Source organism: Aulonocara stuartgranti, assembly GCF_965226115.1.
Source record: "Aulonocara stuartgranti genome assembly, chromosome: 17".
NCBI lineage: Eukaryota > Metazoa > Chordata > Actinopteri > Cichliformes > Cichlidae > Aulonocara > Aulonocara stuartgranti.
Genome location: NC_138953.1, coordinates 19,714,836 through 19,738,269, shown reverse-complemented (window position 1 = coordinate 19,738,269; position 23,434 = coordinate 19,714,836). Strand labels below are relative to the sequence as shown.

Genomic DNA, 23,434 nt, shown 5'->3' with positions numbered 1-23,434 from the left:
GATTTTTGGCTTCTCTTCTATAACTTTGGTATTAATGTCAGCAAAGTGGATAATAAAGGGTAAATTGGGACTGTGCTAATAAACATGGACAAAACTACTGTGATGTTACCTCCAGGTTCTGATGCCCTTAGTTTGCCTGTCAGCATCTTAGTTTATGAGCGAGGAGGCGTGTTTTACTCTTAATCAGATCTCCCAGTGTGCAATGAGAACATCGTGCACGAATCATAAAATGTTAAAATGTCAAAAGAGAACACAAACCCAGCAAAAATGTTTATTGAGGTCAACTATGAATTTCCTCTCGTCTACCTTAGAAATGAGAGGAAAAGAAGTTGGCCAGGTTGCCTAGTGGGAGTCAACCGGTCTCCAAACAGTTCAGCTCTAACTGCATTGATTGCAGTCACTCTGTTGGGTAGATAGCTTGTACTGGAAGGACTGTAAGGTGCTAGTTCAGGTTTGCAGCTACCACTCCCTGGAGTGTCGGCCAGAACACTGCTCAAGGCCCGGATGAATGTTCAGAAGGGAGACAATGAAGACACCGAGGATAGTGCAGACTCTTGTATTGACTTCACACAGTTGAAGGTAACAGGGATTGTCAGAGGAGCAGGTATTGCATACAGGTTTAGGTGCGTGGGCATGGGTGTGTGTGTGTGTGTGTGTGTGTGTGGTCTCTGAACGGAACAGAAAGAAAATGCTACATTACTAAAGTGTTCACAACAATATCTCCAGAGTACATCAACATAAACACAGGCAGGAAATAAACTAACATCCCCTTTAATACCATAGGCCATATATTACCCACGACTCACACGTAGACCCCCTGAGAGAGCTAACCAGGTACACAGCTATACCCAACCACACGGCAGGAAAGTTAGCTTAGCTTAGCTTAGCACCCGCTAGCGGCACAGACAGAAACATAATCATTTCCCCCCTAACCTTGGTTACAGTCCCAAACACATCTTATTATCACATCCTCACACATCACCAACTTACGTTGCTCATTAACGCACACTTCTCACGGGATAACCAATTCTCTGCCAGTAATCTGGAGCAGAAAAGCTCAGGTGCTTTGCCCACGTCTCTCCCTGGACATAGTCTCTCATACAAAGCGGTGGGGTGACCTCTACTGGCCACTCTAAAAACTACAGGTGAACTAACAACTGAACAGAATAAACCCATAACTACGGGGCCTTTTGTACAGCCGCCCCCAAATGTATGAAGTACATTTGCTCACAACAAAAGGCAATTTTACAAACAAAGTCACGGTGATTGTCCTTTGTCTTCGTCCGGGAGGGCAGGCAGCACCACCAGCCTCGCCACAGGTCGGGTGAAGGTCCGGTCCTTCACCTTGATGTCAGCAGACCTGATGTGCCCGTCGGGACTGGGGTGGACTTTGGAGATGCAGCCCACGAGCCAGGAAGCACGAGGCAGCTGAGGATCTACGATCATCACCACCGAACCTTCTGTGACATCTGCGGGGGATGACCGCCATTTCTGCCGAAGCTGCAGGCTTGGAAGGTACAGCCGGACGAATCGAGACCAGAAGTGGTCAGCCAGCACCTGGGAGTGCTTCCACCTCCGGCGACTCAGGAGCTCTTCTCTGGGGTAAGCCACTTGAGGAAGTGCTCCGTCAGGCCGCCCCATCAGAAAGCAGTTGGGGGTCACTGGATCAGGATCACTGATCATAACCTAGTGGTTTGGAGTTCAAGATGCCCTCCACCTCCACAAGGACCGTGTGGAGGACCTCTTCTTGAAGGGGTTGGGATCCTACTGTAGTGTAGAGTGCCGTCTTGACAGACCTAATCTCCCGCTCCCACACTCCCCCGAAATGAGGAGCCGCTGGTGGATTGAAGTGGAAGACGATCTTATGGGGAGCCAGGAGCTTCTGCAGGTCAGAGGTCATGCTGCAAAAGCTGCTTGCAGTTCCCTTTCTCCCCCACGGAAGTTGGTCCCTTGGTCTGAGTACAGCTCAGCTGGAGTTCCTCTCCTGGCAATGAAACGGCGAAGTGCCATTAGGAAGGCATCCGTATCGATGGAGGTTAGGACATCAAGGTGGACCGCTCTGATAGTTAGGCACTTAAAGATGATGCCCCACCTCTTCTCCACACGGCGCCCGATTTTGACCTCAAAGGGTCCAAAACAGTCCACGCCTGTCGAATAAAAGGCAGGTTTGTAAAGGCGGAGGCGCGCAACTGGCAGGTCCGCCATCTTGGGAACAGTCGGTCGGGCTCTCCATCTGCGGCACTCAAGACAGGTCCTTTGAAAACGCCTAACTGCTTCCCAGCCTCTCAGGATCCAATGAGTGCGCCGAATCTCCGCGAAGACCCTCTCTGGCCCTGGATGGCGCAGGCGACTGTCGACATCCTGGATGAACAGGCGGGTGACTGGATGTGTCGGATCCAAAACTAAAGGATGGGAGCTGGTAAAGGCGAGATCTTCGGAGCGGCGAAGACGCCCACCTACACGGATGACCTCATTCTCGTGGTCAAACTCAGGGGATAGTGCAAGGAGACGACTGCTGCGACTGATGGATTTCCCCTGCTTAAGGAGTCGATACTCCTCAGGGAAGCTCTCCTGTTGAGCTTCTCTCAGGACATCCATCTCTGCTCGAACATAGTCATAAGCCGATGAAGTTCCACCGCCTTTGGCCGCCCCATGCAACTGCGTAATAGCCGCTTCCAGCAGCTGTGTCCAGGTGTCATATTTGCTGAAGTTCGAAGTGGCGAGGTCAAAGGTGGTAGAAAATCCACAAAAGGTCTCTTTACGGAGCTCAGATGGGCCTGGAGGCTCAGCCAGGGTGCCACTTGGCTCTGGAGGCCACTGTTCTGGCCCTAGGAGCAGGAAAGGAGGCCCTTGACTCCATCTATTGGGTCTGGTCAGCTCGAGAAGGGACTTCCCCCGGGTTATATCATCTGCGGGGTTCTGGGCTGAGTCCACATATCGCCAGGTGTGCGAGTGAGTGAATTCCTGGATCTCTGCCACGCGGGTGCCGACGAAGACCTTGAAGTGGCATGACTGGGACCTCAACCAGGTGAGTACAGTTGTGGAGTCAGACCACAGCACTATCCTCTTTATGTCCAGAGTGAGCTCATTTCTAAGGAGACGGGAAAGATGAGCTCCGGAGAGGGCACCACACAGCTCAAGTCTAGGCATGGAGAGAATGCGTTTAGGGACAACACGGGAGCGAGCCATCAGGAAGGCTAGATGTGAGCTGCCATCACCTGTCACTGTTCTCATGTAGGCCACTGCGCCATAAGCCTGCTCTGACGCATCACAGAATATGTGAATCTCTCTCTCACTAACTGACTCCGTGATGTGCTTTGGGAGATACGGGCGAGGAAGCAGGACTTGTGCAAGGAACGGCAATTCCTCTTCCCAGGTTTTCCACTGCTGGAGTAGTTCTGGCGGAAGCTGCGGGTCATCCCATCCCCTCTGTTGATCCCAAAGGCGCCTCACCAGCATCTTGGCTCGGGTGGTGTACGGTAGGATAAAGCCCAGTGGGTCGTATTGGCTTGCGAGAACCTTATAAATATTCCGCATAGTGGGGGCGCCATAACTGATTTTGCGGTGTCTGTAACCCAAGGTGTCCGTGGGGAAGTGCCAGCTAAGGCCCAGAGTTGGCTCAGAGGTGTCTGATTTGTCTTGAGTGAGCCAAAGTTCTGCACTTGTGGATCTGAGGTCTTCAGGTAGGTGGCCAATGGTGCTGGGTTCATTACTGGCCCAATGGCGAAGGACAAATCCAGCAGAAGACAGGAGGGCTCTTAGCCTGTCCACTAGGTCCCGGGCTTCTTCAGGGGTCGGCACGCTCTGGAGAAGGTTATCAACATAGAAGCACTGTCCCACAGAGTGACGTAGCGGATCATCTCCTTCCGTGTGGTCCCTGGCGTGGCGCTGCAGAGCAAAGGTTGCACAGCATGGGCTGCAAGTTGTACCGAAGGGGAGGACCTGCCATTCATAAACGGCCACCGGTTCCTCGGGGTGTAGATCCCGCCACACAAACCGCAGGAGGGAACGATCTTCGGGAAGAAGGCGAATCTGGTGGAACATACCTTTAATGTCACCACTGATGGCTACGGCATGCTCTCGAAAGCGAAGGAGGACACCAAGGAGCGATGCGCTCAGGGTGGGCCCAGGTAGAAGATGTTCGTTGAGGGCTTGGCCTTGGAACTGGAACGAACAGTTAAACACAAGGCGATCTTTGCCATTGTGGCTAACAAGGTGGTGAGGGATGTACCATGACTCATCTGCTTGAGCAACCTCAGAGGGGGACACCTTAACCACCGAACCGGCCTGGACCAACTTCTCTATCTCCGCCCGGTAGATCTTAGCTCGTTCTGGATCTTTCTGGAGCCTTCTCTCCACACTTCTCAAACTGGGAACGACAGCGTTAGGGCTAGCTTTAAGGTGTGGCATGTTCTCGCGGCGAAGGAGGGGGGTGGCATAGCGTTGGATGCCCTCGACATCTACACGAACTGTCTTCTGCTCTAGCAGGCTAACTGCATAGTTATCTTCTCTTGAACGGGTAACCACCTTGCCTTCTGGCACCGGGACAACATCTACCTGCCATAACTTCTCTACATGTTTGAGTAGCTCACTCACCTGGGGAGGAAGGGCAGTCATGAAGAGGCACTGTTGTGGCAGCGAAGAGGAACCTATAAGGCTGGAGGGACCCTGTAGTGTCCATCCTAACCTGGTGCACATAGCGGCGGGACCACCCGGTGGACCAAGACGGACAGCTTCAGTTGGAGTGATGAGCTGTGGGTGGTCACTGCCAATCAGAAGGAGAGGTTTGACCTTCTTGAAGGACTGGAGAGGCAGGCCTCGGAGGTGTCTATACTTCCGCTGCAAGGACTCCACTGGGTAGCTGTGCTCGGCTAGGTCGATACGGGTGGTGGTGAAGGCGTTGCGGACTTTGTACTTCAGCTTAGGTTTGCCACCAGGGGAGATCTCGAATGAGACACATGATCCTTGCAGAGTTTGCACATCTTGCCTGATAGTGCGCAATGGAAGTGTCTCTGGGATGCCTTGAAGGTCAAGCTTCTGGGCAGCGGTGGGTAGCAGCATAGTCCTCTCTGACCCATCATCCAAAACTGCGTGAGTGCTCAAAGTCTTGCCATTATGGTGAAGGATGACTGGGACAACCTTTAACAGGACTTGGCCGCTCTCTGTAGGACGATCGAGGTACAGGACGCCCGTAGGATTCTCACCTTCTCGTGGGGGAGCAGACACTGAGCCATGTGGCTTTAAGAACTTCGAATTCACGTCGTGAAGGACCTGCAGATGACGACCCTGACACAGGCTGCAGGGTTTCTTGAGGGTACACTGTGCTGCCTGATGGGAGCGTGCGCAACGCCAGCACCTCTTGTTAGTCTTTATCCAGTCTGTGAGTTGTTCGCGACTCAGCTTGATGACCTCCTGACACTGACTCAGGTGATGGGCACGGTTATCGCAAAAGGCGCAGTAGGGTTGCTGCCTAGCTTTGTTTGGAGTGGTACCTAGTGACCTGGGTGAGCTCTCTCCACTGTGAAGAACCGCAACAGAGCGTCTGCTTGGTCTGACATCAGGCTTCTCTCTGGTGATCGCTGGAGTGGGCAAGCCGTCATAGTCCTGACACCAGGATTCGTACTTTAACCAGGTAGCCAGGTCATCCAGGGTGTAAGCCTGACCAGAATGGTTGTACATGCACCGACGGAAATCAGCTCTTTGCTCTGAAGGAAGCTTACTAAGGAGTCGAGCCACATGGGAGCCACACTGGAGTTCGACCTCCCCATCAGGGCCTAAAGTCTTCAGCATGCCCACGAGCGACTGGATGTGGAGAGAGAATCGCTCAAATGCGGCTGCATCCCCTCGGCGGATGTCAGGTGAGTCCATGACAGCAGCAATTCTTCTCAGGGCAAGCTGGTGGGGCTGCCCAAGCCTGTCGTTAAGAGCGTTCATAGTGTCACTGAAGGGCGTGGCAGAATGGAGGTAAGCGTCCGCTATCAACTTTGCTTCCTCCAGGTGTAGATGATCTAACAAGACTTGGTACCTGAAAAGCTCTGAACTCTCCGGGGGCAATAAGTTCTCTAGCGCCATCTTTAGACGAGCAAATTCCCCAGGATCACGGCGTGAGAGCTTGGGAATGCTTGGACGAGGCCCCCTGTAGGTCAAGAAAGGAGTAGATGAGGACGGGGATGGAGTTGGCAGTGGTTGCAATGGAGGGGGGTGTGCTCTCGGAGGCGGCGCTGGAGGGTAGGTGATCCTTGGCTGAGGAGAAGTGAAACCTGGCCTAGATTCATGTGGGGGGATGATCTGACTCTCCTGTGCAGCCATAGACTCCCTCTTCAGATCCTGGAGCTCTTTCAGCATCGTATCGATGCGGTCCGCAACTGGACCCTGGCTGGAGACAGACTCCTCCTTGAACACAACAGGAGGAGGTGGTGGAGGCCAGTCCTCTTCCTCTTCAGCAGGGGGTGGCTGGAGATGAACAGCAGGGGCTCTGGGCGGTGGACTGAGCTGCAGACTCTCTGCACGGTCCAGCAACTGCAGCAAACTAGCATGAAGGGCCTGGAAATTATCCAGCCCGGCTCTCATCTCATCATGCGACTGCTGGAACAGGAACCTTTCACGCTGTATATCTTCTAACTCTGCTCTCAATGGTGTGACATGGCCGTGTGAGCCGTCATCAGAGGGGTCAGACGGAGGATGGTGGGAAGAATGGTTGTCGCCTCCTGTCTCACTTTCCTCCTGGTAACCTGCACCAAGCCCGGGGAAGTCAGTCTCATAAGCTACATAGCGGAGGGGACGACGTACATTACGCCGTGGGCGCGCACCAAGAGCTGAGAAGTTCTGAATATCATCCATCTTTTTAGGGTAGAAGCAGCTTACATCCGGCTCGAAGGACCATTAATGTTGGGTAGATAGCTTGTACTGGAAGGACTGTAAAGTGCTAGTTCAGGTTTGCAGCTACCACTCCCTGGAGTGTCGGCCAGAACACTGCTCAAGGCCCGGATGAATGTTCAGAAGGGAGACAATGAAGACACCGAGGATAGTGCAGACTCTTGTATTGACTTCACACAGTTGAAGGTAACAGGGATTGTCAGAGGAGCAGGTATTGCATACAGGTTTAGGTGCGTGGGCATGGGTGTGTGTGTGTGTGTGTGTGGTCTCTGAACGGAACAGAAAGAAAAGGCTACATTACTAAAGTGTTCACAACAATATCTCCAGAGTACATCAACATAAACACAGGCGGGAAATAAACTAACATCCCCTTTAATACCATAGGCCATATATTACTCACGACTCACACATAGACCCCCTGAGAGAGCTAACCAGGTACACAGCTATACCCAACCACACGGCAGGAAAGTTAGCTTAGCTTAGCTTAGCTTAGCACCCGCTAGCGGCACAGACAGAAACATAGTCATTTCCCCCCTAACCTTGGTTACAGTCCCAAACACATCTTATTATCACATCCTCACACATCACCAACTTACGTTGCTCATTAACGCACACTTCTCACGGGATAACCAATTCTCTGCCAGTAATCTGGAGCAGAAAAGCTCAGGTGCTTTGCCCACGTCTCTCCCTGGACATAGTCTCTCATACAAAGCGGTGGGGTGACCTCTACTGGCCACTCTAAAAACTACAGGTGAACTAACAACTGAACAGAATAAACCCATAACTACGGGGCCTTTTGTACACACTCTCATAGAGATTACTGAAGTTTTGCAAATAATTGTTGTCTTACTTAGAAATGCAGACAGATTGCCAACATGCTGCAATCAAACTGAGTCTGTGCTGATGAGCACAACCCAGCAGATCTCTTTGCAACAAGGGGATCAAGTCAAAGGGTCACTAGCTGGTTGCATTCCTGTTATTGTTGCCAAGCGTTTAAAGCGTGGAAGTACTGACCTTACTTTGAGTTTGATTCCATAAAAAGTGACAAAAACATTAGCGTCCGTTGTGCGTGGGAAGAAAACTTCTTTTTACAGCGAAAAAAACCCCTAAACTTCTGAGCAAGCACCGAGTGCGCAACGAGGTAATGGGAAACTCACAGAGAAAGTCGCGGATTCTTCAACTGACCGCGGCACACCTGCACCAGGGTAAACCTCCGCCTACCGCAGTGCTGCTTAATAGGTGAAAATAGAGCAACAGGACCGCTGAGTCTTTCACTTTATTTATGTTCTGCTGTGTTTTACTTGCATCTATTTGAAAGAGTGAGTGTAAACACAAAAAATATTTTATTTTATGTGCTGGAATGTGCAGAAAATAGGTTTAAATGTTAAACTAATTTATTCAACTCAGAGAATGTTGCATATAATTACATTTTTGCTTGATGCATAAAGTTAAAAGATTAAAACTGATAAAACAAGTTAAAAAAAAGAGATTTTTCCATTTGATTACATTTTGTATGATGGATTATGTAGAAAAAGTAGAATTGGGCTGAAAGATCTATCGCCTTATCACCTCTTCAGGTTGTAAATCGTGTTTTTAAAAAGTAACTAAGTAACTAAGTAATTTATTATTTTTGAAAATAAGTAATCAGTAAAGTAACGGGATTACTTTTTTGGGGAAGTAATCAGTAATTAGTTACTGATTACTTTTTTCAAGTAACTTGACCAACACTGAGTACGAGTAATAAATCACACAGCAATAGTACCTTCATGTGGTTGTAAAAAGCATGATAATATATTAAGTGTTCAGAACATGTTACTCCCATTGAGTAACGTAACGGAGTACGTTACAAAATACATTTTGGGGCATGTATTCTGTAATCTGTAGTGGAATACATTTTAAAAGTAACCTTCCCAACACTGGTGAAGTGTGACTGTATCATCAACTAATATGTGTGTACATTATACACGGTGACTCATCCTTTAGAAACATTTAAAATGCAATTTGATTATCGAGGAATGTGATTGACCATTATATTTAGCTCTTAAATAGATAAATAGATAGAACTTTATTAATCCCTCATTTAGGTTCCTCCAGGAAATTCAGTTAGTTACGTACATAATATCTAAATAGCCCGTGTTTAACCTCACCCACTAGACTGAGCTCAGGTTTGAACTATGTTCTACCTTTGGTAGTCGACTCGTCTTCTTTTTCCTCCTCTCTTTTGAACACTGAATAACTTATTTGCAGACTGCTTTCAGGTAAAGTCTTGATTTTAAAGTCACCACCTTTTGGAAGAGCTGCTTCTCACTTTCTTTCTGAAAAGGTCAGACTAGGGCTGTTCGATATAACGATATATATCTGATGACGATATAAAAAAGTATCGTTTCATTTTACGCTGTCATTTGTTTCGTGGTGCCGCAAAACTGTTTACGGTAATATTTTTTCACCGTTTTGATGGTCACTGTAGTGGCTATATTAATTTCTTAAAGTTCTCTCTTTCTCTTATATTTAATATAACCACCATACGGACGGACAAGCGCCTGTTTTTATGCGTTGTGGTTAGCAACAACGACGGTAACAGCATCGCTTGTTTATGTTCCACATAAACCTTTCACAATAAAGCTCAAGATCCTGTTGAGACTTTTCAAAATAAATGAAATCACGTGAAAGAGCAGATTATTTATGGATGAGAAGTAAAAAAGAGCCGCCAGGTGTTAAAAAATAAACCTTAAACTCAAACGTTAGAACAGGCTTTTCCCCGCAGCACGCCGTGTAATAAATACTTACAAAGAAAACGGCGGCCGTTACAACTTATGCCTAAAAATGTATAGTTTCATGCATCAGTTAAAACACTCGACTCCAGCTACATGACGCGCAGCTGGAAACACTTCCCACAAGTTGAGCTGCCTGAGATTCACAGAATTTACAGAAAATGTTACATTTTTGTGATTTATATCGTTATCGGGACGATAGAATTCTTATATCGGGATATGAGATTTTGTTCATATCACACAGCCCTAGGTCAGACATTTCCCACACACTTACCTGTAGGATCAGCTGCTGTTTGCTTTAATCCACCTCAGAAATCAACCACTGCTGTCATGTTTCAGGCGGGAAATGACATAAACATGAGCAGCAACAGGAAGTCAGCAGCTTTCAGAGGTGCTCTGGATGTGAGTGAGCATGTGTCTGAGTTTGAGGAGTTTAGGATGCACGAGTACGCGTGTACACGTGCATCCTATTAAACAACCCCTGCAGAGTTTCTTTGCAGATTTGCTGTTAACATCGAGTGTCACTCATCAAAATGAATTTTAAATATCCTGAAGCTTTTAAATGTTTAAATCCTGCGCTGTTCGCATTCATGTTTCCTTGCTGTAAGGCTTCTCCTTAACTCAATTTGTTGATGGATTACTGCGTTTCTGGGTGATTTGCTATTATCGCTACCAAGATTTTATTTATTTAATGATAATAAAACAGGAAATCTGATTATAGCATATCCAAACATATTTCACTCTTCTGGTCTGCACTTGTAGATGAGTCTTATTGTGGAGACACAGTTGGTGTGTGGATGTCTTTATCCTATTTTCTCTTCCATCCATCAGGTGGACCGGGTGACAGTTACTGCTGAGGGCGGTGTTGGAGGTCGTCCTTCCAACAGGCCCGGGGGCGGAGTCATGCGTATCCACCGACACTTCCCCTTCCCAGCCAATCAGATGTACGTGGTGGCGCTGCACCGCGAGATGAAGCCGATGAGGGTTTACCGGCTAAACGTGAGCTTTGATGCTGCCATCGAGGACGAGCTGCTGGGCTTCTTCAGGAGCTCATACACAATGCAGAGAGAGAGACGGTACACACACACGGAAACACACACTTTTCCTATACCAGCAGGTGGTTCAGCTTGAAAAGGTCAAAGCTTCACATTCACGACATTGATTAACTCACACTCCACATGCCATACGCCTGTGTGTGCATGTCTTTGTGTGTGTTCCACTTGTCTCAAACACACACACACACACACACTCACACGGGCGTACATATAAAACTCCTTATGAATTTCCCATAAGCCTCTGCTGCAGTTTCCACATCAGATTTCTTCCCCATGGTGCAGATGGGAAACAGACTGTGTGCTGATACATTTATTATTTCATGCACGAATATGTGTGTGTGTGTGTGTGTGTGTGTGTGTGTGTGTGTGTGTGTGTGTGTGTGTGTGTGTGTGTGTACTGGATTCCAACGTCTTTTCAACGTATTGTGAAAAACACAAACTTGTGGTTAATTGTTTGGAAAAACGTTGAGCTCAGCTGTGATTGGACAGAGTAAAGACATTACCACATAAGGACTCTGCCTGAGAAGAGCTTTAGCCAGTGATGAGACATAATTAACTCATTCCTCACTTTTATACTACTCAATTCTGATTGGCTCCATGAGCTGCCACATAGACCAGTGCAGCATGAATACGATAAAACTGTGTGATAAAGAGAGTCATTATAGGAAATGATGAATTCTCTATTCTGTGTTATATATTTAGACTTGCTAATGGTAACATAATACACAGTGATCAACATTATTTTATGAAGAGGACATAAAGCAAATCTAGAATGATTGCCATGTTCAAGGAGGAATATCTGACAAAGAAGCTAACTGTGATGATTTTGGGGCACTCTGACCTGATTCTGAAGACCTGTCTCAGACATGTGGGTCTATTATAATGAACTGCATTGGCTAAAATTAAGCTGCTTAGAGAGTCTGAATGGCTCAGAGTTCAACGCATGGATTTTCATGCGCTTAAATCACTTATTAAGACTTAAGTGTAACAAGCATTTAGGCAGGGTCTTCAATCTGACCATTTAAGATGAGCGACGGTGAGAGCAGCGGGTCAGATGAGCCCATCGATGTTAATTTTGAAAATACACCAGCGATGAACTTGTGTGGTCTCAGGTTAGAGTTTTCTTTTCAGCCAATGTCTGAAGGAGGAGCGTCAGCTCTGCTCCACTGACAGAAGTCAGGGGTGACCCATTAAAGGCAGGACACCGGTCTGCATGGCTACAGATTCAAATCTAAGCATACACACAGACCCTTTGAATCCACGCTAGGGTTGGGCGATTGGATGAATATATCGACTACTGACGATAGGCTGAGCCTGATTGTTTTTACAAGGGCGATTTATTTACTTATTTTCCCATGAGTAAGATTGCTAATAACGATGGAGCTAATAGAAGCAGTCAAAAGTCCAAATAATAGTGCTGCTTTAACAACACCCTTTTTCATCTGCGAGCAAATGCACCCTCTTCAGAGTGCGCCCAAATGCTTGATGGAGCTGCAGAAGCTGCTGATAGCCTAGCATACTCAGCTGGATGGTGGACATGTACATGCTCATGCAAGTTAGTCGTGTTTGAGTACTTGCTCGCACTATACATCTGCACAAGCGACAGACCGCTTTGGTTACATCTTTAGGTTTATCTCTTTCATCCGAAATTGGCAGCTTTATATATATTTTTTAGTGCTGTCAGCATTAATGCGCTGTCATCATGACTAACATGATTAACAATTAACCCATCTGGAGTGCAGACCGAGTCTAAATCCCTGAAATGTCTCTGTCAATGCTAGAGATGTGCAAAGCAGCCGGTATCTGTATCTGTATAATGCTGACAGCCCTAATTTTTTGGGACATTAGGTCGTCCATGTTTGAAATTCTGTGTAATCAGTCCGTGCATGATTACATTGATCTGCCCATCAAAAAGTCTGCGCATGCGCGAATGTATCGCCCATCGTCGATTATTAGACTGACGATTGTCGGTTGGAAAATTTTTACATATTGTCCAGCCCTAATCCATGCTTGGTCTGTTTTCTTGTCAATGAAAAACCATTTTTAATAAATCATTCTTTTGTTGCTTTAATTATGAATACAACAAAATCATGATATTTTTGCTATAAAAACATGACCCATTAGTCCCATTTTCTAAAAGATTTTAACGATTTACACTTACCTGTAATTTTAATATGCTACAGGCTGCAGCACCTTTATTCTAAAGCTCAAACATGTGTTTCAACATCATACAGATTTTTCTGGGATCAAAAATTACTCAATAACGGCTCCTTTGAAGTTTGCTGACCTCCACTGTAGCTGGTCATGGAAAATGTCAGGAGTTGTATTCTCCATTTAAGCTTTTATGCAGATAATATCAGTGATTTCAGCTAATTAACTTGATGTTTTTGTACCAGAACCTGCATTTATGTATTCAAGCTCTACAATATTTGAGACAGTTAGCTTATAGCTTTGCCTAATGATGCACATGCAGATATAGAAAATTTAATTCCATTTCAAGTTGCTGTGTTGTATTAACCAACAATAACCAGGTATTTACACCTGGTGATTTCTCCACTTGTCACAGAGGCTTGTGATTTCTGTTTGGATAAAAAGTGTTTCCACTAATGAGCAAAATGCTGCTGAGCATCCGTATAAAACTATCATTAGTAATCATGGTGATTTTTTTTATTATATTTGCTTGTTTGGGACATAAAGGAAATGATGCAGCAAATGTAATATTATATTAATACAACCTTGTGCAATATTTAGAGAGCTGGATCCAGTCTATCATCTGAGACATGAGCTGACAAAATAACAGAAACACTCGTTATGAAGCGTGCTCTGGGCCAAAATTATACTGACTTAAGAAAGCTTAAAATAACTCCATCATTATTTAGAGGAACATGATCAATGAAAATAATTTAAAAAAGTGTTTTGTAAACAAAAAAATAAAAGATGAAATCTCAACATTTAGTTTACCAAGGCTACATGTATGTCTTCTTTAAAGCTTTTAAGCTTTATTTGTCACGGCTGGCGGAGTGAGCCGTGTGGTGTGGAGGAAAGGGAGGACCCAAAATGCAGCAGTGACTGATGATATGAGTGATGTTTATTTACAAAGTGACAATGGCAGAAACAGGCAGTGAGGCATGACAAAACAACTGAAGAAACCTAAACTGGGAGAACTAAATGACAAACCTGAGACCATACAAAAGGGGTGCGGGGCAGAGAGACGCAGAGACAGGAACACCATAGAACGCAGACGAGCCGACAATGAACACAGACCGACACCCACTAAATATACACACACAAGGTAATCAGGTAATCACACACAGGAGGGAAGAACAGCTGAACCTAATACACATGAGGACCGGAGGACACAAGCTGAACACAATGACAACAGACACAGACCTTCAAAATAGAATAGGAAATCCAGAACATGAGCCTTCAAAGTAAAGCAGGAACACACAGACTGATTTACAACACAACACGGGGACATGAACAGAGCACCAAGGACAGACACAGGTAGGGCTGAATACACACACCAAACTACAGGTTCAACCCTAAACCAATACAAAATCAGAATAAACACAAAGCACAAAAATGAACTTCAAGGAAACACAAAACGCTGGGCCAAAATGACCCAGGACCATGACATTATTAGTGGAACAGCTCGATTATTGTTGACTTGAGATGAATATAAATGAGTACTGAGTGTAAAGAGCAACAGAATCAGAGGTGGAGGACATGTTGGTGGCCTAAATCAAGCAAATCCTACATCTGGATTTGTTCATCCACTAGTACTTTTATTTTTCCTGCTGTGTGGTCAGATTTACAAAAAGGCAGCAGATTAAAATGTTTGGTGGTGAGCAGAAAGCTGCCTGTCTGAAGAAACTGATTATTTTACATGGACGGCCTCATTGGACTGTGAGTGTTGCCTAAATAAGCCCGATGAGTTAAACCAGAGTATCTTCACAAATGAGACGCTGGATTCCAAAACTGTTTGAAGATGCCTGATTGCTCATTGAAAGTCAGTCCAAATTTGTGAAATGAGTTGTAATGACATGCATTACTGCACTCATTGAGGTGCTGTTATTTGATCCATCCAGGCAACTGTGAATGGCCGTCTGTTTTGCAGACAGGAAACTATCCGCTATTGTGACACAACACGAGCTGAGTCTAAGAGTAATGATTCTGACAGATCGATGAGCAGAGCAGGACAGCGGCTGCTGTTCGGTGCTTTAAACACAAAAACACGAAGGTATTTTAAACTCGTCCCTCTGACGTGGAATTCAAATGTTCATGACAGTTATGGATTCATGGATTCATGAATCTGTGCAAAGAGATGTATAACATTGATTTTCACATCCAGAAATCTAAATTCGTCTTCACTTCTATGGAAGGAGGACCAGTGGCTCAGGTTTCTGAGTCTTCACTGATATTTTGATTTCCTGCTCTGTCCTTGACCTCCATGGGAATACGTTGGATAAGTGTTACAGTCCATTAACCATATGGACATTTATTGTAACATTAAAAACTAAAAGCTGGCTAATGTCACTTCAAGTGATGGTTATATAAATGAGACAAATCCATAAACACACACATAATTTTATAATTTATTGCTTTCATACATTAGAAAATTTTGCTCATTTCCTAATTTAAGAGCTTTTAGGCATCAAAAACTGCAAAATAACAAAATATCAGTAGAATTTCAAACACACTCACATCAGTTGAAGCTTTGTTTTCTTCATTGACTTCCTCTGCCGTGTTTCGATAGAACAATGGTATAAAACTGCAGTTTTAATTGGTTTTTCATCAAGTTCACAATGAATTGATTAACATGCCAACTTTTTGACATCTGAAGTGACCAGAGGAGTCTCTGAGGGAACTTTTTAGTATTTTTAGCACACGCTGAGCCAAAATCCACCACCAGTCAGACTTGGTCTCAGTGTTTCCACCACCCGTGGTCCACTATTCGCTGGCAGCTGCTGTTTGGATCAATTCTGAATCAATACGGCAGCTGGCATACTAACAGAGCTCGATCACAGCACAGTAACCTGTTAGTTAAAGCTTACTGCTCCAGCTGCCAGAAACCCGGTTACAGTCGACTTTGTGCACTAACCTAATTCCTTAAACGTCACACAAAAGAGAAAGTCTGTGTGAGAGCATGACAATACTAAAGGTAATGCAATAAATATAAAGCCAGGCGTAGATTATTTGTGGGACTGAGACGCATGGTACTATGAGAGTGCATATAACTGCCATCCTATAAAGGTGCCAGCGTGAGCTCATTAAATATGTTAATCTGATGACTAACCAGCAAAGCAGTAAGACACATGGTAAAGAAACCACAGCTGGTTATTATTTAAAAACAGTAACTGTGTTCTGAGCAGAGCTTCAGAACGTCAGATAAACACAATACCGGTGTTCAGGGACGGTCCAAGTGATAGTCTGCTCAGAAGTGTGTGTTCATGTGTGCGTGCACAAAGCTCACTGTTATCTTAAGGATTAGCTTGATACAGCAATGCAGCTAATGCTAACACACACACACAAACAGAAACACACACACACAAACAGAAACACACACACACTTCACTATGAGATTTGCTTAATATCCAGAGTTACTATAAACCCCAGGCTTGGCTTAAACGCTTAAAATGCTGGGAGTGGGTGAATTAATTAGCGTGCACACACACACACACACACACACACACACACACACACACACACAGTATCACTGTTCTAGCTTAGTACTGATCTTTATGCAAATGATGTAAAGATGAGTTTTGATGTTGCAGTTACTGTCGTCTCCCAGTGAAGGCATTTTTTAATTCGGCCCGATTCCACCCGTCTGCAGAGATGACCCGACGCCTGCTGCTCACATGAAGCATGACGTCGCATCAGGATAAAAACTGACACATCAATACTCAGCTAATGTATAGGAAACTGGACCAGAGTGGTGCCACATTCACTGCACTAGTTTTCTTTCCCGGGGCATCTTTCATGGCTGCCCTGACACAATTTATAATTTAACATCAACTTTAAACACATTGCTAGAATCTTTTTTTAGCTTTACTTTACACAAGCTCCGAAGTTAACATTTTGTGTAGTTAAGTGCTTTGTTACCTTTTTTGGTGCTTTCAAGTGGTTGCATCATCATTACCATATTCATCTATAGTGTTAAGTATTTTTAAAGGCTTTCCACAGTCATGTGTTTTTCCTTATTTTGCCATATGCTGTGTCACATTGTTGAATGTTCATATTAAATGTGGTTAAACTTTGAAACAATTAGTTCAACATGTAAAAGTAATCACTTTTGTTCAAATGCCTCAGCCTTCAGACTGCTCTGAATACTTAAGTATATGCTACAGTACGCTCTCTCAGCACCATAACTTCTCATTCTATGGTGTTTAATGCTGTTTTGACACATGTTGCCTTTTTCTCACGCACGGGTACACAATGTCCTTTAGCAGCAGTTCGACAGTTCCTATCCACTCATCATGGACATGAATGTCAGGGTAATTTGGGGCTTTTTATTAATTCTTTGAATTGTTCTATTGCCTGGGTAGAAGAACTGTAAAGCATACATCTTTAATTACTTTGAAAAAAGAGAACTGGGTGCACAAGTTCGGATTTATTTTGGATTTTCTGTATTACACAAAAGGTCAAGGTCAATGTCTCATATATCGTCAATTAGTTTATGGCAGTTCTGAACTTTGGTGGTTTCTGGGTTTTTCCTGAAAATCCAAATTCTCTCATCTAAGGTTAACAGTTTGGTCCTTCTTCCAGACATTGGTAATCTAAATAACTTGTACTTATGCAATTCAAATAATTCTACATTTGTGTGTATGAATTTGTTTAGAAATGGCCCCAGGAGGCCTTCCCAACATGTGACAATCTAAAATTCTCCTTGTCAGATCTCCACAGAATTTCTTGGACTTCCCCATTGTTCTGAGTGTTGATCAATCCGATGAGCACTGTCAGACAAATCCTTCTTAATGCTACAAAGAGATACTACCAGCTGTAGTCAATATTGATCAATAATGAGAAGTTAAAAGGCTTCGGCCTTGTCAAGTTAAAAAAAAGATGTAAGTGTTTATGCATACGTTTGACCCTGTGTGGATTAGACATAATCAAAAATTAATTCAAATTTTTTCACCCAGTTCTTGTTTTTCAAAGTAATTCAAAATTCAAATTCAAATTTTTATTTGTCACGTACACAGTCATACACAGTACGATATGCAGTGAAATGCTTAGACAACTGCTCGTGACCTAAAGAAGAAAAAAAAAGGGCTATGAATAAGATAGGAAATAAATATGAAAAATTAAAAAGGGTAAATTTAACTAGGAAGGAATAAAATATAAATTAAGGTTAAAAATGAAATAACTGTACAACACAAATTAGAATGAAGGTTAAATTTAACTGGGAAAGAATAAGATAAAATATATAAATTAAAGTTGAAAATAAAATAACTGTACAACAAAATACACAATACACAGTATAGAACTATATAAGAATGTATGAAGAAATATAAATAAATATATACACAATAACAGCAGCTGTACAAGTATTAACTGGAAATGAAGAATATAGTGACCAGTGTTGTGCAATCCACATTATGTCTTCTGCAATGCAAATATGCTTAAAGTGATTTAAGTGATGAATTGAAAACAATGTCCAGAATGTCCAGTGTGTGTGTAAGAACTATATGTGTGGGTCAGTACTGTGTGGTGGTGTGATTGAGAGACCGTATCGCCTGCGGGAAGAAGCTCCTCCTCAGTCTCTCTGTGTTGGTCTTCAGGGAGCGGAATCGCTTTCCTGACCTCAACAGAGAGAACAGTCTGTTGTTGGGATGGCTGAGGTCCTTCACGATCTTCCTGGCCTTGGTCCAGCACCGCCTGCTGTAGATTGAGTGCAGGTCAGGGAGCTCGGAGCGGATGGTGCGCTCAGCTGACCGCACAACCCTCTGTAGAGCTCGTCTGTCCTGCATGGTGCTGTTCCCGAACCAGGTTAAGATGTTTCCCGTCAGGATGCTCTCTATGGTGCACGAGTAAAAGTTCCTGAGCACCTTGGAGGGCAGTTGGAAGTCTCTCAAGCGTCTGAGGTGGTAGAGACGCTGTCGGGCCTTTTTCACCACGGTGTTGATGTGACAGGACCATGACAGGTCCCGCGTGATGTGAACTCCGAGGTATTTGAAGCTGTCCACTCTCTCCACTGGGCACTCGTTGATGACGGGGGTCTGGTAGTTCCTCTCCTGCTTAGTGCTGAAGTCCACTATCAGCTCCTTTGTCTTACTGACGTTTAGAAGGAGGTTGTTCCTCTGGCACCAGTTCTCCAGATTCCTAATCTCCTTCAGGTAGGCCGTCTCGTTGTTATCAGAGATCAGGCCCACCACGACGGTGTCGTCAGCAAACTTGATGATGGTGGTGGAGCTGGTAGTGGCCACACAGTCATATGTGTACAAAGAGTACAGCAGGGGGCTCAGAACACACCCCTGGGGGGCTCCAGTACTGAGAGTGGTGGAGGCTGAGACATGTCCGCCCATCCTTATTGCCTGTGGTCTGCCAGTTAGGAAGTTGGAGATCCACTGACACATAGATGAGCTGAGTCCCAGATGCTCCAGCTTGGTGGTGAGTGTGGAGGGAATTATGGTATTAAATGCAGAGCTGTAGTCCATGAAGAACATTTTAACATAATTCCCCCTTCTAGTGTCCAAGTGAGTGAGTGATGTGTGGAGGAGATGAGAGATGGCATCGTCTGTGGAACGATTTGGACGGTAAGCGAACTGTAGTGGGTCCAGTGTGTCTGGTAGTGAAGAAATTATGAAGTCTCTGACCAGGCGTTCAAAGCACTTCATCACTACTGAGGTGAGGGCTACAGGGCGATAGTCATTGAGAGAAGCAGGGTGGGGTTTCTTCGGGACAGGAACAATGATGGACTCTTTGAAGAATGTGGGGATCACCGACTGAGATAAAGAGATGTTGATAATCTCAGTGAACACAGGAGCTAGCTGGTATGCTGTCTGGTCCTGCTGCTTTCCTGGTGTTCACTCTTTTGAAGGCTCTCCTTACTTCATGCTCGGAGATGACGAGCACGTTTCCGGTGCTAGCAGTATCTTCCTGTCTGCAGCCGTTAGCGCCGCTAGCACTAGCATTGTTGGAGTCCTTAGCTGCAGCCTCGAAGCGAGCATAGAAAGTGTTCAGCTCGTCTGCCAGAGTCACGGCCGCGTTCGTCATACCGGTTGTTGGTGCTTTATAGTCCGTTATTGTCCTTAGTCCCCGCCACAGGCTCCTAGAGTCACTCTGTTGGAGTTGTGACTCTAGTTTCCTCCTGTAGCGCTGCTTCGCCTCTTTCACCCCCTCCGCACGTTATATGACGCGGAGTCAATCATTCCACCCTGGAAAAGAAACTTTTCAAAGAAATCAGTGATAGGGTAAAATCATCATGACATCCTCGTCCACGATGAGTGGATTGAAACTTCAGACCACAATTGTACATGTACCAGATGCAGCAATACTGGCTGCTGCTGAGAGATAATGGACCTGATGATTCAAGTGACGTGTTTAAAAATCTGCAGTTTGTTTAATTTCAGTCAAAGTGTCATGTAATCTCTCACTGCTCGATTTACAGAAGAGACTGCATGTTGTGTTACATCATTTGAAAAAATTGTGATCATGCCACAGATGTTACATTATTGTTCTACATGTTTAGCTTTACACACAGTGAAAACATTACAATAACACTGAACTCAGAAATGTAGTTCACTATGCTGCACTTTAACTTTGGTCTGGGTTCTGCTGACGTTCCATAGATTAATGCATAACGAACACTGACATTTTCAAATTTAACTAATACTACATTAATACTACATTATGAACTAGCACCATCCAGTATGTGTGATGAAATTATGGTATATTATTTCTATATAAAGCACACTTCATCAGGAGGATAATTTTCCTGAAGAGGGTCCCCACTGGACTGAAAGTGTGCCAGATACTTGGTTTCTTCCTGAAACCCAGACTTCTAAAGGAAATCCAAAACCCCAGAGCTGAGCTTTTTTCTTCTTCTTCTCAGATCCTGTGAGGAACTTTTTCATTACACTGAAACTGTTTTTTCAGAGCTGCCTTTCTTTAATGAGGAGAGGAATTACAGTTAACGAGGAGTGGTAAGGCTGCTAACGAGGCAGAGCTGGTTGAGGAACAGAGATGTTGGAGCATTAACAGAAGAGACAAATGGTTAACGAAGGTTATGTGTGGGACTACATTTTAATAAAGGTTTGAAAGAAGTCGATTGGTTTAACACATCTACCTCATCTCGTATGTCTTCTTCATCAGCAGCTTCTCCCTGGCTCTGCTGTCTGATCGCTCCCTCCTTCATTCTGATAGAGTAATCCGGTGCTGAGATGAGATGTTTCAGATCAATACTGTGCTCACCCACTCTGCAGTGTGTGTGTCAGAGGGCAACCTATCTAACATGGCACTCAGCTGAAGCAAGTTAATAAATTCATTCGTTCTCTGAGCCTTTACAGACATTTAAAAAAAATACACAGAGCAGGAGGCGGAGGAGGAGCTGCTGTGGAATCGAGGTCTTCACAAACACGCAGTATTGATTTTGACCTGAGAAAGACCTTTGACTCTCTTAACCTGTTAATTTCTACCCATGCTAACACTGTGATCTTACAGATTTTCTGTCCACTTTGGTTCAGAGGGAAATATCTCAACAACAATTACACTGAGTGCAGTAAAGTTAGATAGAAATATTCCTGTTTCATAAAAGTTGTTGATGTCACAGTTACTGGTAAACCTCTGGTCTCTCAAAGAGTAGCCCACAGAGGTTGAATTTTATATTCAGCTGATGTTTGAGTTTATGTCTGATGAATGCAATCATCAACTGAATATAAAATTAATGATTTGCACTAACTTTCCAAAGCAGGTTATCCAACAATCTTGTGTGCAGGGCTGTGAAAGCTTCTGTCAGAGTTAGCTGTTGTGTAGATGCATGCAAAGGGGAGAAATGTGACATGTGAAAGTTGGTGTTTTCCAGTTGCATAATGCTGCCTTTTTGTCTTTATGTGACTGAGGGCTTAAGTTGATTAAGGTTACTGGACAATCAACACCATTAAATGCACAGTATATGATATTTGCTATTCAAGATAAGCACTGTGATATAATTGGACTGTATGTTTAAAGCATACTGTCTCAGACTAATGTTAAGGCATTTGGTTTTTTGAACGTTTTAAAGACATAAAAAGTTTTGGGATATGGTCTTAAAGATTTTGACAATGAAGGACCTGACGACCATAGCGTTTTAGTGTTTCAGCATCTTTTTTATTTTTCAGTTTTTAAAGGAGCAGCTTTCCTGCTCCTCTGTTTTCTGTGGCCCTCATCACTCTTGCCTCCGGTCCCAGCAACATCATTAACAGGGGAGACCCAATTAGGTCAGATGTGTGAGTCAGCCTCCCCTGGCACCACACCCTGAACCCACTTCTCCACCCCTCCGCTGCAGCTGAGCCACAAACCACACCCTTCAAAAATGACACTTCTATTTTCAGTCTGAGAACTAATGGTTTAGAGAATCTGGATGTTCAGGTTGGGATTGGGTTAGGTTAATATCTACTCCCTTTTTTAAAAGGTTTTGTGTAACTAGAGAACCTAAATGCAGACAGTGTGGAGTTCTCCCTGTGCCTGTTTATGACAGATTATTTCCGGATTCTCTGCGTACTCTGGGTTCCTTAGAAAGTCTAAATACATATAGGTAAGGTGTGAAAGTGTGAATGATTATCTCTCGTTATGTGGCCTGTGAATGACTAGAAAACTCTTCAGGATATATCCTGTCTTCCCGGATGACAACTCCAGTTTGGAATATCAATGTAACAAAAATATATATGTAACTGATTTTTGGGAAAGCAGTGTCATGTGTACTGAAAAACCCAGTTTATTTAGGGAAAGATGTTCACATTTTCAGAGCTCAAGGCAGCTTTCTTTGTTGTTACTATGTGACCTGCAAGTGAGAACAGTCTCTCACATGGGAGGGAAGTGGCAGGACTAATCAAATACTTGCAGGCCAGGACAGACGGCTGTGGGTGGGTCCCTGCTCGGCTGGACCACCACTCCAGTGGGCGGTCTGTCTTGCTGATGGTGGATTTCGCTCTGTACAAACTCAGGGCCCTGTTACACAGGGCTTCCTCATCTGAATCAGAGTCTGAAGACAATGAAGAGGGGAGGAAGCTCTTTGTCTTTACACTGTTCCTGCAACAGTCCAGAACAATCCATTTTCCGAGAGAATCTGTAACTTTGTGCGATGTTGACTTACTGATTTTGGTCCTGAAGCCTGTCATTTCAATAAGTTTGGGCTGCCAACACCTTTTGTTGGTACTCGTGCTACGAGTGCTAACAGCTCCCACAGTTTCTGTGCTCGCTGCAACATGTTGCTGCATTTAGATGGTACCGCAAGGTTGAAGTGCTTTGGTGGCATGCAAACTCCTTTTTGCACAGTTTGCACAAAACACTGCTTTTATCAAGGTTTCCGTCAAGTAGTCTTTTGAAAGAAAAAATTTGATCTGTCCTAGCAACGCGATTCCTTCTGAATCTTTGTAGCTCTGATGTTTGGATCGATGTAATTGGTATACCAGGAAATCGTGCATTGACAAAAGTTCCCCTTTGCTTGGAATGCAAAGTGTGATTAAATGCATTATTTTTTTCTGAAACGCGCTATTTTTTTATTTCAAATTAATTAAGTGGAATTTAGGCGTT

At 44.4% G+C, this 23,434-nt stretch overlaps 1 protein-coding gene across 3 annotated transcripts in view; it reads left to right on the top strand.

The window, feature by feature from the left end:
• LOC309692888 (thyrotropin-releasing hormone-degrading ectoenzyme-like) overlaps window positions 1–23,434 on the top strand; it is a 275,261-nt gene that overhangs the window by 11,750 nt on the left and 240,077 nt on the right. For 2 of the 3 annotated variants that reach the window (XM_082511733.1, XM_082511734.1), the window contains exon 2: window positions 10,479–10,723. In XM_082511733.1, the coding sequence (XP_082367859.1) occupies window positions 10,479–10,723 (245 nt within the window). Of the gene's footprint in view, window positions 1–9,890; window positions 10,050–10,478; window positions 10,724–23,434 lie in introns of those variants that run through there. The other variant, XM_082511735.1, reaches the window with a different exon arrangement.